Source organism: Mesoplodon bidens (assembly GCF_964165515.1).
Source record: "Mesoplodon bidens genome assembly, chromosome: 17".
Lineage (NCBI taxonomy): Eukaryota > Metazoa > Chordata > Mammalia > Artiodactyla > Ziphiidae > Mesoplodon > Mesoplodon bidens.
Genome location: NC_138174.1, coordinates 20,293,796 through 20,310,313, shown reverse-complemented (window position 1 = coordinate 20,310,313; position 16,518 = coordinate 20,293,796). Strand labels below are relative to the sequence as shown.

The 16,518-nt window shown below is 40.8% G+C and overlaps 1 protein-coding gene across 2 annotated transcripts in view; it reads left to right on the top strand.

The window, feature by feature from the left end:
* Positions 1 to 16,518, top strand: part of LRCH1 (leucine rich repeats and calponin homology domain containing 1) — a 193,609-nt gene that overhangs the window by 100,716 nt on the left and 76,375 nt on the right. For both annotated transcript variants that reach the window (XM_081214565.1, XM_081214566.1), the window contains exon 3: positions 14,594 to 14,720. In XM_081214565.1, the coding sequence (XP_081070691.1) occupies positions 14,594 to 14,720 (127 nt within the window). The remainder of the gene's footprint in view (positions 1 to 14,593; positions 14,721 to 16,518) is intronic.

Genomic DNA, 16,518 nt, shown 5'->3' with positions numbered 1-16,518 from the left:
TAGATGAGAAGAGGGAAAGGAAGAAAAACAGAGCATAAACATGTGAGAGGAGGTGTGGAAGTTTGAAATAACTTTCACCATGGTCTTCATCACGATCATCATCATCATCACTTCTTAATAGCTAAGTAGGATTTCGTTGTTACACCATCATATTTGAGCCCTTCAACAGCCCTTTATTTATTTATTTATTTTTAAAATATTTATTTATTTTGTCTGTGCCGAGCCTTAGCTGCGGCACGCGGGATCTTCACTGTGGCATGCGGGATCTTTAGTTGCGTCATGCAGAGCGCATGTGGGATCTAGTTCCCTGACCACGGATTGAACCCTGGCTCCCTGCGTTGGGAACGTGGAGTCTTACCCACTGGACCACCCGTGAAGTCCCAACAGCCCTTTACTTTAGGTAGGAAATAGGAAAGTGACTTATCCCTAGGATACACTATTTCATAAATAAGAATAATGGGAATTAGTGGAACTTATTTCTATGACATTTATTATTTGTTCAGCACTTTCACCGTTCTCATCTTGCTTAACGCTGTGCTCTGATGCATTCCATGCTCCTTTGAATCGTTTCAGAATCATAAACATAGTTGTTACAGAATTTTCCAGGAGGCCAACCTAAATATTTAAATAAGGAAATTAAAAATATTCATACTACTATATTCATACTCGATTCCCTTTTTAAATTTCTAACACCTATACATTTGTGCCTTTGTTTTTTCCTTTATTCATTTTTTCAGACGTTTGTCTGTTTTTATTGTGGTTTTTTTAAAAAAATGAGCTTTTAAGTTTAATGACTAACTGTTGATATTTTCCTTTTCATTAATTTCTGATATTATCTATCATATTTCCTTTGGTCTATTTTCTTATAGCTTTATTCTTTTTCTAATTTATGGAATTTCTAGTTATTTTTCTTTTCTCATAAGAGCATTTAAGGCCATGGATTTCCCTGTACTTAGTGCTTTAGCTGATGCCTAAAAGTTTTGATGTACGGTATTTTAAAAAATCACTCCTAAATCTTTTCTGATTTCCAGTATTTCATTTTGACCCATGAATTTCCTATAGAATATATATACATTTCAAAATTTTTATTGGAGTACAGTTGCTTTACAATGTTGTGTTAGTTTCTACTGTACAGCAAAGTGAATCAGCTATACGAATACATATATCCCCTCTTTTTTGGATTTCCTTCCCATTTAGGTCACCACAGAGCACTGAGTAGAGTTCCCTGTGCTATACAGTAGGTTTTCATTAGTTATCTATTTTATACATAGTATCAATAGTGTAAATATGTCATTTCCAATCTCCCAGTTCATCCCACCCCACCCCTTTCCTCCTTGGTATCCATACGTTTGTTCTCTACGCCTGTGTCTCTATTTCTTTTTTTTTTTTTTTTTTTTTTTTTTTTCTTTTTGCGGTACGCGGGCCTCTCACTGTTGTGTCCTCTCCCGTTGCGGAGCACAGGCTCCGGATGCGCAGGCTCAGCGGCCATGGCTCACGGGCCCAGCCGCTCCGCGGCACATGGGATCCTCCCAGACCGGGGCACGAACCCGTATCCCCTGCATCGGCAGGCGGACTCTCAACCACTGCGCCACCAGGGAGGCCCTCTATTTCTGTAAATAAGATCATCTGTACCAATTTTTTCAGATTCCACATATATGCGTTAATATATGATATTTGTTTTTCTCTTTCTGACTCACTTCACTCTGTATGACAGTCTCTAGTTCCATCCCTGTCTCTACAAATGAAAATGACCCAATTTCATTACTTTTTATGGCTGAGTAATATTCCTTTATATATATGTACCACATCTTCTTTATCCATTCCTCTGTTGATGGGCATTTAGATTTTTTCCATGTCCTGGCTGTTGTAAATAGTCCTGCAGTGAACATTGGGGTGCATGTGTCTTTTTGAATTATGGTTTTCTCTGGGTATATGCCCAGGAGTGGGATTGCTGGGTCACATGGTAGTTCTACTTTTAGTTTTTTAAGGAACCTCCATACTGTTCTCCATAGTGGCTGTATCAATTTACATTCCCACCAACAGTGCAAGAGGGTTCCCTTTTCTCCACCCCTTCTCCAGCATTTATTGTTTGTAGATTTTGTGATGATGGCTCTTCTGACTGGTGTGAGGTGATATCTCATTGTAGTTTTGATTTGCCTTTCTCTAATAATTAGTGATGTTGAGCATCTTTCATGTGTTTGTTGAGCATCTTTCATGTGTTTGATGACCATCTGTATGTCTTCTTTGGACAAATGTCTGTTTAGGTCTTCCACCCATTTTTTGACTGGGTTGTTTGTTTTTTTGATATTGAGTTGCATGAGCTGTTTGTATATTTTGGAGATAGAATATATTTTTATAGTTACCTTTTAAAATTGATTTTTAGTTTAATTGCATTGTGTTTGGAGAATATTTTGTTTGATATTGATTCTTTAGATTGGTTGATATTTGCTTTATAGTCTATGCATAGTTAAATTTACAAATATTACACATGAGCTTGAAACGAACGTATGCTAAGTGTTGTGTACTGGGTTCTAGTAAATCCGCTAAGTATAACTTACTGTTGCTTTTGCATCTCACTTATTTTAGGGTTTACTCTCCTTCCTTTATAATATGCATCCTTAAGTAGTTCATTCAGTGAGGGTTCGTAAATAGTCTTCTTTCTGACGTGTCTTTCCTCATTCTTAGAAGATTAAATTATTTGTACAAAATTTTCATTTGTATTAGTATAAAGTTTTAAGTTGACAGTTTTTTTCTATTGTATATCAAAGACATTATGCCTTCTGGCCTCTGTTTTGCTACAGAAAAATCCTTGCTTGTCTACATATTTTAAGTTTGTAGAAAATCTTCTATATTTTTCCATTTGATTTCTTCCCTTATCTTTGTCTTTGGTGTTTCTGTACTTTATGCTATGATATGTATATGCATATATTGTTTTGATTTACCTGACTATACACTTTATTTTGCATCCTGACTCTGAAGATTCATGTCTTTCATCAATTCTAGAAAAATTTATTTTTTTAATATTGTGCCTTCCTCTATTTCTCTATCATTTCTGTCTTCTTTGTATACTCCCTATTCGTTATATGTTAGACCTCTCATTCCTTCACAGTTTTTAGTCTCTTTATTCGTTCTTATTTCTTTATATTTGGGATATTTTTCAAGCATGAATATGCCTTTAACCTATTGAGAGTGAAAGTACAGTAATACTTTGAAAGCAGGGAAAATCGTAGCACCATGGGATTCCTTAATGGAAAAGACTCTTAGTGATTGAGATGTGTAGCACAGGAGCTATACATTTTGACTCATTAGTGAAATCTTATGCACTCTCTTACTCTTATAGTAGTATACTTTGTTGGTTGTCTAAAAACAACTTAATCCTGAATTCCTTTGAGTTGTTTATTTTATTATAAAACTTGATAAGAACCAGTCTTGTTGCCTTCGACCTTAAATTGAAGTTTGTGAGAATTTGACTTCTTAACCTTCAATCCTTTGTTGAACTCTGCTTTTTCTATCTTGTCAGCATCCTCCATACCTTCTTCCCTGGAATTAGGGCTTTAAGGAAGTAGGATTTGACTGCAGTCTGGAGGTATAATGGCCAACCCAGGGCTTCCCTTTGTTCTCTTAGTGTTCTTTGTTGCTTGTTAGTAACAGTTACAGTAACTGGGCAAATAAAGTTTTTTATAGGAGTTGCTTTTGAGAAAAGAGATGCAATATTGGTTTTCTGAGTTTCCCAATCCAGATCTAAATGCATCACTTCATTTTCAAAAGTAATAAAACGTACACTGTAGTGGTTAGAAAATTGCAGAATATTATGTTAAAAATATTATCCTACTTCTGAAAAGAATGCTTGTGCTCTGAGAACTCAGGGAGGGGAAATCTTGATAAAATAATGTAGCCAGGAGTTTCAGCATGTGTAATAGTTCCAAACACCTTTTTTTTTCATGGACGAGAAAGTCAAGAATAAATGCATAGTCTGTAGTGCTTTATCTAGAAAGAGTCAAGGGATTGGGTGCTTAGGGTACAAAAGGAGTGGTTGTGAGGTGAGCAGGTTATTCTGTAAGGCTTTTTTTTCATCTCCTGTCATCTCTTGCAATACCTTTATACTCTCTGCACCAGATGGACTGTCAGAACAGGTGGAATGAGATGATCTCTCTGAATGGTGAGATCCAAATAACCAGAAGATTTGGGTCATTTTGAGAGTTGGATCGTGTGGGAACTGTATTATCTATTAATCCCAGCTTATCTACCTTATCCTCATGAAATCAGGCAATGTGTTTCTGAAACTCCCATTTGGCAACTGGCACACCGTCACAGAAAGCGATGGGAAAATAATATGAGAAAATTGATCCATTCTACTGAATGATTAGTCCTTCTGTTCATGAATAGAGAGCAACAGAACTGGAGAAAACCTGCCTGCCAAATTCCCTAGGAGAAAAGAAGTTACGTATTTCTAACCGCACTGATGCCAGTAGATACAATAGGGTGTAAGTAGAACACCATTTCCTAAAAGTATAGTCGATGGAAAAGTGTTATGTTGGATGTTAGTAGGTATATGCTTGCTTTAAAAACAAAAAGTCCAGGGCTTCCCTGGTGGCGCCGTGGTTGAGAGTCCGCCTGCCGATGCAGGGGACACGGGTTCGTGCCCCTATCCCGGAAGATCCCACATGCCGCGGAGCGGCTGGGCCCGCGAGCCATGGCCGCGGAGCCTGTGCGTCCGGAGCCTGTGCTCCGCAACGGGAGAGGCCACAGCAGTGAGAGGCCCGCGTACAGCAAAAAAAAAAAAAAAAAGTCCACATATTGTGCTCTCAGAGCTCTCCTCCCTTTTTTTGTGAGGTCTACCTACTTAGCATCTCAGGTCTACCTACTTAGCATCTCAGGTCTACCTACTTAGCATCTCAGGTCTACCTACTTAGCATCTCCTAGAGTGTGCTTTTCAGAACACCATTTTGTAAACACTGATTTAGAAGAATGTTTATCACCTAAAGATTTAGGAACTGACCTCATGTCTAAAAAAGGACGAGGTTAAAAAGTACGTGCCTTCGTGATGCCCTGTTCAGAGGCCAAGATATCTGTATGGACTGGATGTGTTGAAAGACACGATGAAATGAGAGTAGAAAAGAGAAAGGCCCAGGAAGTACTACTACAGCATGGAGTGTGTCCACACAGCTGCCATCCAGGCTGATTTAGCACCTTTTAAATATGTATAAATCTGAATTTTGTTTATTATTAATGATCAATTAAAATATGCAATTAATTTTGAGAAAAAATAAGTACTGAAAAGTGCAAAGAATGTATCAATCACTCACTTAGTACTCAAGTTTAAGGTTTTTTTTCTCCCCAGCTCCTTAATAAGATTGAACTTTTTCTGGAGGGCGTGAGGGGATTTTTTCAGTTTCTGAGAGCTCTGTATTATATAATGAGGAAAAGAATGACCTTGACCAAAAGTCTAAAGCAGCTGGGTCTTTAAATTAAATTGTGTGCCCTGAAATTTCATTGTTGAAACACCAGAGTCGCTATGGCTAAAACTAATCACCTGTTAAAGGGTAATTCTTTTAAAAAAGGTAAAATCATGTCTCTCATACAAATATAAAATGTACATCTGTCGAAGATTATATTTAACCTATTAATTAATGAAGGAGCCCGTAGAATGTTATATCCTGTTTAAAGGAGAATTCAACACACACACACACACATTAGTGGGCTTGCTGAAGTAAATTTACAAATAGTTGCAAAGCTGGTCAGTATCCAGAGGGCAGTAGTCAGTTATAATTCCGCTACACTCATCATGATTCATCTGTATTTCTGTGGACAAAAATGATTTGCATTACAATCCATTTCTACAAACACAGAGTTGTACAGTAACTCAAGGACAATGAATAGCAGAGATAATCTGGAAGGGTGTGCTAGACAAGACCCCCAGTAATGGTTTTTGTCCATTTCAAAGTCACAGTTTTTCCTGATACACCAAATCATTTAATTTATATCACCACGTGCAAGAACTGTATAGCTCTGTGAACTATTTGAACAGGACTATAGGTAGAAGAAAAAAATAAAGAGGTGTTCAGTGGGGACTGTGAAACTCTTCCTTTCAGATCCTGTGTTCTAAAGACTGAAGGGCTGTTTGCATGTAGGTGGGCAGGGAGGTCTGAGGATATAGTGAGAGCGCTTTGAAGGCAGTGCATTGCTTTCCCTTTTCCTTGGCCATTTAAATGGATGATCTTCGGGGAATTTAAGTAAACTGATATTAGTGGTGGCCCCTCTGGTGCATTCGTCCCTGCAAGACACCACTGTGACCTCAGTACCAGGAGAGGACACCCGGGGACTTGGGCAGAGGCAACCTTTGAGCATCTGACAGTGGTGTCCAAATCTGCAGACACTTGTTTAAAGAGTTGTTTAGGACGAGCCTGGAATCCTTCATTCCACCTTACAGGATAAGACCCGTAAAGGAAGTCTCATTTTCTTTATTCCTTGAGTCACTCATTTTTTATCTTAAACTTGAGAAACCCAGTAGGAAATATTTGCTGCTCCAGCACTTTTAAAATATAAGATCCACGTTCAAGTAGGAGGTAGGGGATACCAGCGCAGAGGGGTGTTATCTATCTTGATAGGAGTTAAGCTTTAGGATTCATGTACATTTCACATTTTCTCGGCACTTAGAACAGGTTCTTGGGCAGAGTGGCGCTCAGTAAGTGTAGGAAATAGTTGGCTTCCTTGCAGCATTTGATACCGTAGCATCTTCCTCCCTTGATTTGGTCCCATGCTTTCCTGCTCACTTTTCTACTTCTTTCTGTCTCTTCTCTATTCCTGTGTCTGGACGTTCTTTCTCTTCCTGCACCTTAATGCTAGTATTCCCCAAAGCCCCATCTTTGGTCCTTAAACCTCTCTCAGACCTCATGCCTTATGTGTATGTATCCAATACATTCTCTGTCACTTTGACTCATTTTAACACTAGTCTTTATTTTCCCAATTGACTAAAATTCAATTCCTCTTAGATGGAACACCTCAAAGTTCAACATGGGCTAAACTAAGCCCATTTTTTCTTTCCCAAATTAGCATATTGGGAACCTTGTTCCTAGCCATGCTCCTACTGCTTTTCTCCAGCACCCTATCCTCCAGCTTGGAATCTCAGAGATGATCTTCGACCCTTTCCTCCATCCCTTTTTATATAAATCAGTCATTGAATTGTCAGTCTAGTGTCTCAGTTGCCTCCGTTTGGAATTTGGAGCTCTGCTCCTACCGTTTTCCTGGTTTACCTGTACTTTTTATTCCAAAGTAAAGTGAGAAGAAGCTGTATTGTATTGAGGGAAGACCACAGACTTTGATCTAAAGCCCAACCCACATGGTTTCATATCTTAGCATTAGCTAGGCAACTTGGAGCAAGTGATTTAAATTCACTGAATAACATCAGTTTTTGTGTCTGAAAAGTAGGGGGTTTAATGTTACAGGATTATTGTGAATATAAATAAAATAATAGTGGTCTAAGTGCCTAACGCAGTGCCTTATACATAATAACCACCCAAGAAATGTTTGTTGAATTGTTGAATGAAGTTTGTGGCATACTATATCTTATGGATTCCAAAATGGGTTAAGAAAAATAGTGGCAGGAGGTCTAGTATTTGAGTAAAGTAAATGGATTTTATAGCATTTTTAGTAAAGAGGATATGCTGCTGATTTGTTTAAGTTTTAGAGCAGTTAAGTGGAACTGAGTTATTATTGGCTGTCAAGTTACATGAGAGAAGCTTTCTGAACACTCACTTACTTGGAAGGATACATGGGAAGAAGAGGATGTATATACAGTAATATATTCATGCATGTCTACCTGCATTACACATTCAGAAATTCCTAGAAATGGATGGAGAGGCACACGTCTTCAAGTGATAAACAAAAATGCTCAGGCACCTTAAATTTTATTATGAATGATTTTTGTTAACTCAGTCCCTCTGGGTAAAAGTTGATCTGAGCAGCCTGTTCTCATTTCAGTCAGCATCAATAGCCCTTTCTTTTTTGGCAGGGAAAAATGTTAAAGTAAAAAATATCTATTTCCCTGGCTTTGGTGTGGAGTGGCATGGAGGAGAAGGTAAGGTAGGCGTACCTTCCTGGGAACGGAAAGGTGGTGTCCATTCTGCCTGGGACATGGCTCCTAAAAGTGGGAGGATTCTCTTCAGTGCCAGTACATCTTTTCCAGCCATTTAGTGGTACTTTTCCCACTTGGCAGCAACAATGTTTTGCATAAGGCTCAGGCCTCTACAGTCTCAATACTTAAAACCTCAAATCTACATTGTTGCCTCTGGAGGTGTTTGGCCAATTATTATTCTTGCTAGTATCAGGTGTTGAGTTCTCTTTGAAATCTAAAGCTTCCTTGATTTTGAACACTTAGGTCCATTTTACAATGAAGGAAGGAGATGATAAATATTATAGAGGAAACTTTAAAGAATAGTTTTTAGAGACTTGTCCTTATAGAATTGAAGAGCTCTTAGCAAAAAGGAGAGGAAATAGCTGAGAAAGGGACAAGTTATCAATAACTGCACTTTGAAATCTAATTACAGACATTGGTAGTGCTGGTTGCTGACTGTTAGGGGTGTAAAGAACCAGAATATGTTAAGCAAAGGTTTATTTATACTCAAGAGGAGACTGATAGACTGTTATTGTGGGAAACCAGTTCAGTTGCAGAAGCCAAATACGGTGCAGGTATGCACAGCAAAATGGCTGGTGCAGCAATTTGCCTGAATTCTGAGCTGCTTTAGACGCTCGCTTCTTCCTTTTCTTTTAGTTTTCTAAAGTTGCCTTTTACTTTCTCAAAGAATGGCCCTATTGTGTAGTGTGTGAAATGGATTGGTATGGTGTTCAAAACTGGTTTAAGATTCACTTGAAATGATGACTCTGTGTTTCTAGTTTTGCAACATTTAAGTTTTCAGATGATTGTCATCCTCAAGTTGTAGGTAGCAGAACTGCTTGCAAAGTTAGATGTAGACGGGGACTCCCAGATTTTATGCGTATACATAATTTCAATAGAATGTCTATCTAAAAAATGTCATGTAACACATTATTAAAGCTATATTTATAGAACGTATATTTACAAAATTAAAGTTGACCAAGATATCTCCAGGCAACTTAAAGCCAGGCTCTGGTCGTTGCTGGTCCTTGTCTCAGGCATATGAGGATGGTGGGAATGAAGAGGGAGGGCTGGCCATGCAGGGGAAGCATTTAGTCACTTGAGGAAATGAGGGTGAGAAATTTTGCCATGGTGGGTTTTCAGAATGAAGCAAGCAGGAAAAAGGAAATAGTTCTCTATGGATATTGTTCACTGTTGTGTGGGCATGAAGACAAGTAACAGTCAAGTGGCAAACACACACCAGAAAAAAATCACTCTGCATTTAATTAAAGGCGAACAGCTTATGCAAAAAAGAACATACAACAAAATTAGGTGAGGTACCCTGTGCAAGAGGAAACTTATTTGGCTCAAGTAAAATAACTGCTCTTCACTGTAGTTCATGTACCAAAAGCACAGACAGTGTGATTCAAACAAGCAATATACAGTAACTCCTGTGTGCTTGTTTATTCCCTTCCTTGCCTGAGACCTCTACAGGGTGAGCCTGAGGTGCCGATACCATGAAGCCTGCCCTGCTTTCTCTGTGCCCTTTAGAGGCACACTGTGACATTTTCTTAATAGGTTAGTGATTTCACATTATTATTTCTGTTAGTTTGTGGAAACTAGTAAATAGAGATGATCCCTGGGTATTCATGTTTTCCCAGAGTAATGGTAGGATCTTGGAATTAGAGAAGATGGGAGAGAAAAGGTCATTCGTGTGATTTTTTTGTTGTTGTTCTAGTCCTGGTTCTCCAGATTGGAAAGAGTTACTTGGTTTGTTTTGGCCTGAAACCAGCCTGGTTTTCCCCAACATGCCTCCGAATGGTCATCTTTAATTGGCATATGTTTTTGACAAATTGAACATGCAACCTTAGTTTAAGAGTGGTTGAAATGTTAGCAGTTAGGAAATAAAATCAATAACTAAAACCTAATTAAGCTCTTTTTGGTCACCTCCCATTGCTTTGCTACGTCAGTGGTGTTGGGAATGGTTTAACCTTAATATATGGATTTAGTGTTGGGCTAAGCACTTTTACATCCATAATCTCATGTATCATGTTAGGTAGGTATTATTATCTATGTTTTATGGATGACAGAGTCAGAGAGGTAGGTGACTTACCTAAAGTTCTATGGACGATTATGGCAGAGATGAGATTTGAACCCAGGTTTTCTAATTCCACAGTTGGTGATCTCTGTACCAACTGAGTAGGTGAATCTGTTATAGAAATCTTTCTATAAATTATTTTAAGTGAGTTCCATGTTTCATTATTAAGTGAACCCATTCACTTACAGAAAGGATCTATTTCAGTAGAATAAAAACACATATGATGTCTGATAATAAAATCACATGTAAGACTATAGCATGTTTTTATCATCACATACATTAAGGAAAATAACTTTCTGATAAACCAGTAATAAATAGTGTTAAATACCAAAATTAAGTCTGAAAGCATGGATATTAATAAGGAAGGCCATAGTCAAAATACATTAAAATAACACTCTCTAAAAGTGAAACCAGGGCTTCCCTGGTGGCGCAGTGGTTAAGAATCAGCCTGCCAACGCAGGGGACATGGGTTCTAGCCCTGGTCCGGGAAGATCCCACGTGCCGCGGAGCAACGAAGCCTGTGTGCCACAACTACTGAGCCTGCGCACTAGAGCCTGAGAGCCACAACTACTGAGCCTGTGAGCTACAAGTATTGAAGCCCACACACCTAGAGCCCGTGCTCCGCAACAAGAGGAGCCACCGCAATGAGAAGCCCGCGCACCGCAACGAAGAGTAGCCCCCGCTCACCGCAACTAGAGAAAAGCCGCGTGCAGCAACCAAGACCCGACGCAGCCAAAAATAAATAAATAAAATAAATAAGTTTTATTTTAAAAATAAATAAATAAAAGTGAAACCATGCAGAAGTGACTTGGTTTGTGAACTCCTTAATTTAGGACTTTTGTTAAGCGAGGGTAGTGATACTTGAAGAGGAATTTAGCCTGCAAACTTAGGCTATCAGAACTGTTCAGGTTATGATGAGCTGCCTTGTTTCACCCTGAAATGAGGAAACAGACCAGTGAGTCTAGTAGGAAGTCATTCAGCCGAGAAGGAAGGAAGACAAAGCGTTAGCAGTAATCACAGACTGGTAAGAGCCCGCTGCCTTCCTGCCCCTCCTCATTCCTCCTCGCACCATCCTCCACCCAGCCTGAGCAGGGAGAGTGACAAGAAACTCTGGGGAGGCCCTGCTCTGTGGTGGCAGGAAGGCTCAGGCCACCATGACCGAATCTGTAATTTCTACTTCTGAATAAGTGGCCCTTTTCCCCCATTGATTTACTCTTTTGTAATGAGTGAGTTTAAAAAATCTTTTTCTTTTTAAATATATTGCTTTCAGATGTGACTCCCAGGCTGGATTTGAAAATAAATGTTGGCCATTACCTGATCAGATGCTGGACGGTCTTATTTTTAACCATTGTTTCTTTCAAGGCCCTGTTCATAGTGCAGAGGGCTGCAGGAGACACGCGGGGGCCAGAGTGGTGGATTGTGGCCTGAGGCACTTACTTGCTTGAGAAAAATTGCTGCCAGATGAGTAGTTTCAAAAAGCTCAGGCTGCTGTTGTGGTCTTTAGTGGGGAGAGGATTAAAGGGCGTGCAGTTTCTCCTCTTCTTTATAAATATTTGCTGGAGAGCTAATGGGTTTTTGTGTGCATGTGTATTTCCTTTTTCTATGGGGGAAATTACCAGTAATACAGGAACATCCTGTGATAAAATATACAAAGTACAGGCTGAGGGAACGGGATGGATGAAATAGAAGAAATGTGCCCCAGGCCTGTGGCATGCTGTATTATGACTAGTCCTGGCATCTCGATTTGCCTACAGGTGATTCACTACAGTATAGATAGGGGAATGTGTAGGGCCTAAATAAACAGGCTATTCCATCAGCTGCTTTAATCATGAAAAGCATTCATCCCCATCAAAGAAACCGCAAATGCTTTCCCAAGCCTACATTTTATTTTAAATTGGTTACCCATCCTGGAAGAACTGCGGTGGGAATAATCCCAGGTCATTTCAAATGCTCCCGTGTCTGCAGGAGCAGAAGCTTCACTGCATTGCTCACATGGTATATAGACGCCTCCCAATGCAATACCTGCGAATCTGATGACATGCCTGCATTGAGGTGGTGAGACTGGGAATACTTTAAATCCGAGTTTGCAAGCAGAGAAACACAGGAAAGGTCTCCAACTGTAATTGTTGATTCTGTGGAAAATAGGAGCGTAGAAATTTCTAAAAATACTTATCTTTGTTGCCGTTATCCTCTCTTCCAAAGGAAGTTCAACTATGGCTCCAGAGTAAGAGAATTACCGTATTAACGTTTTAATTGAGCAGTCTCACTATGTGAAATTGTATATCAAGGAATATTTTAAACCACAAATTCCAAATTATTTACTTGCCGCCTTTTAATAAACCGAGCTCTCCTTTCCAGAGGGAGTGTCTCAGGAAACTGTTCTGGAGCTTGAAGAAAGCTGTCCCAGCAGGGCACTGGGAAGGCCCCCTCCTCAAGACCGAGGAGCCCCACTGGGCTCTTGCAGCTGAGAGGGGGCAGCGCGAGGGGTGTGAGGGCACAGAAAGACGGCCTGGTAGCCCTGGCTTCCCCTTCCACTGCCCCCAGACATCAGGAGAGAGTGTCAGGGCGAGCCCATTGCCCCTATTCTAGCCTGGTATCCTAACCAGGGGGAAGCTAAGAGCCAGCTGGTCCTTCCAGCACCAGGAGATACAACCTCCACCCTCAGGGCTCTCACTCTCCTTCCCCCTCTGGTGGACCCCCTGAGAGAAAGCTCTTTTCCTTCTGTGCCTTTTTGCAAAGAGTTTTCTTTTCACATCTGGGCAAGGGAGAGAAGACATGACTCTACGTTTTCTTGCTAGAGTATGGTTACCTGGCATCAGGCACCTGGTCATGGTGGTCACAGGGGGGCACCCAGGTTGGAAAGGCTATTTTCACAGCACAGCACCTGCTTTTTCTGAGCCCGTCCATTAGAGACAGCCTTTCCTAATCGGACACCCACCCCCTCACATGGGAGGGTGAGGGAGTAAAAGGTTCCACTGAACTATAACATACGTGTGGAAAAGTGCACAGATTGTAAGTGTACATCTTCATGAATTTTCACACCTAGAAAAATATCGGATAAATGAAATCTATGAATCACCCATAAGGATATGTCGGCCATTTATTTACCTTCCCCTCCACAAGGAGTCCTTTTCCTGCTATCAAGTAAGTTACGCATGTAACCAGTATCCAAGTGAAGTTTCTTTTTATAATGATATTTCTTCCCGAATTATGAAAGCACTTTGTAGGAATTTTGGAAAATACAGCAAAGTATAATAAAGAAAATAAAATCCACTCACTGTACCTACTCCCCCCAAATGGCTACTGATAACATTTTGGTGTGTTTCCAGTCTATCTGTCTGTTCCCGTCTCTCACACACAAAGACATACACACACCCACAAATACACACACGGTACTATACCACAGCTTCCGAAGTCTCACACATGTGTGCGAATACACACAGAAGTTCCAGAGACAGATTTGTAGATATTTCACTGCCTGGTGGTTGGCTCCCTCAGCAGAATGGCTGAGAAAGAAAGGGAAACTGAAAACCATCTGTCTCCTTACTTGATAGCAGGAAAAGGGCTCCTTGTGGAGGGGAAGGTAAATAAATGGCTGACCTATCCTTATGGGTGATTCATAGGTTTCATTTATCCGATATTTTCCCGTCTCTCAGTCAACTAGCATTGATGATGGGAAATTTAAAGACTTCTCAGTGTGGACCATTACGTAGAGACCTTTTGATGAAGAGCAGAGGTGAGGCCTGGACTCACCCTTTTCAGGCTCCTCTGTGAAACTGAACCTCTCTTGGCTCCAGCTTCGCTTTTGCCAGAAGGCCAACTTTCCTTTTTCTTTTTTAATTAGCTCTTTCACAGATAACCCAAGCAGAATTTAACCACAGAGCTCTTGCTTTAACAAAAGGAAACTGAATCAAAATGTTGGAAATGGGCCCGGTGGTTTTGTGAGTTACAGCAAAATGATCTTCCTTGTCACTACTAAGATGGATGCGATGTTGCTTCCCTGCGCTGGGCTGGTTGCTTTCGACCTCGCTGAAATCTCCCTCTCACACTGTAAGAAAGGGAACAGTTGGCACCAGCTTCCCGTTGCTATTGGTGGTACAGCCTGTGTTGCCCATATGCTCTCAGGCTGGCCAACAGCTTAGCGTCCGCAGGGGACTTGATAGGGTTCCTTGTGCTGGAAAAAGTTGTTTCCCTTAAAACTGCCTATGCCTCTCTTTTTTAAAAACTATTTTTTATTTTCTTATACACTTGGGATTTGCGTTTCTATAAAAGTTTATCAGACTTTTTATATTTGCAAAATGTTTTCTTCGGTCACTCCTTTCTCCTTGTTTGTTAAAAAAACATGTTCACAAACAGTATGAAGTAGCCTGCCTGTTTACCAGAGTTCTTGTATTTCTTCGCAGTCGGAATCAGCTGTCCGCCCTGCCGGCCTGCCTGTGTGGTCTGCCTCTCAAAGTCTTAATTGCAAGTAACAACAAACTTGGATCGCTGCCTGAAGAGATAGGTCAGCTCAAACAGTTAATGGAGTTGGTATGTTACTGATTTTTAAGATGCCCTTTTCATTTATTTACTAATTGTAGCCTATCAAGGTAGTCAGAAAGACTTTTTGCTCCAGTGAGTCAAGGAGGGGGATCATGTCCGTGGGAAGGTCTGTACATGATAGAGACATTAAGTGGGGAAAGGAATAATCATGGCTTTGCTGTGACGGAGTTCCTGAAATTTACAGGTTTCCTGTAGTTTACACTTCCTGAAGTTTGCAGGATTTACAGTTCCTGAAGTTTACAGATTATCCTATGGTATTTAGATCACTTTTTTTTTTTCAGATTGCATAAATAAATGTGTGATAAATTATGGACACACTGGCAAAATAATCTGCAAGTAAGTTAGTAGGCCAAACTTTATGAATGTATATAATTAACTGGGAAAGAAGAGAATGCTCTGATTCTCTAAGGATTTTAGGAACCGTTGCTCCAAATTGATGTAACTTTAAAATGTGTCCATTTCCTCAGGGAGAAGAAAGAAGAACAAGTTATAGGTAGGCAGAGATGGCTTGTAAGTGTGTACCTGAGGCCGAGATGTCACCTCCTTCACTACTAATTGAAGTACTGACCTTGTTTCTAAAATGGGAAAGAAGGAGTTCTTTCTGTACTTCTGTTGAGCTGAGATATCTTGGGTGAATGAAGAGGCAAGAATGAGCAACTGGTCTAAACCATAATTGTCATAATTTATCCTCCAACAAGCGTTCTTCCGTACTGCCCTTGTGTCCAGCACAACGCTGGATGTTGTGATTACAACCGTGAAAAGGACATGATACCTTCCTTCAAGTAGATTCCAATCTAGAACATTGATGGCCAATAACTTTTCTCTTCTGTGCCAGTTCCAGTTAATTTTTTCAGGGCCACCTGGAACACTGGGGTGATGGCTTGTGAGGCCCAGATAAAGAGTGCTATGACTCCATGGTCCTGTGTTCATCTGGAATTGGCTCTGAAAGTGACAGCCCCCATGTCACATATGTATCCACTTTGATTTTAGGACAGAAGTGAGTAATTCCTGTATAAAGGCAAGAGAGCCCTGAAAAGAGTACCTTTTTCAGGACGGCAGTATCTGAAACCCATTCCAACTAGCTCACACCAAGAGCTGGGATGAGTCATAAGGATACAGGGGTCTTCACGTCACTAGCACCATGACATCGGGTCAGGGATCGTGAGTGACTAGAACAAGGTACTGGAAACTTGTCAAGAACCACGGAAGCCACTGGTTTTCTTGCTCAGCTTTCTGTACTTCTCCATACAATGGAGAGGTCACCTAGCCCATAGATCCCAAGTTTAAATGTCCCCCCAGATAAAGCACATAGCAGGACCTACTAGCATGTCTCAGCCTTGGTTTCTGAGTGAGAGAGGCGAGACCTGGTTCCAGCGTCCTCTCCTGCCTTGGTCAGCGATGCCCCAGGCACATGGTCACATTGCCCGGACATGGCTGCTCGGCTGCCACCGAGAGGGGTGATTCCGAAAGAAGTCAGATGTTAATTTGGGCAGACATCCTGCTCTCCACAAAGTCTCTATTACAGGAAGTAAGTGCATGGCGTAGGAACTGACTGATTGATTCAGTCTTGGGGTTGGGAAGGGTTTGTACAGGAAGAGACCTTTGAGAGGCGCCTTACGTAAGTCCATGTAAGGGACAGAGGAGGCACTCGAGAGAGAAGGGACAGCTTGTGCAAAGGCCTGACCGCCCGGGAGTGCACGGCATGCCTGGGGAGTGTGAAGCAGTACAATCCCATTGAGGCTAGGTGGAGTGAGGCTGGGCACTGCGTCCTCGAGGCCACGGCTTA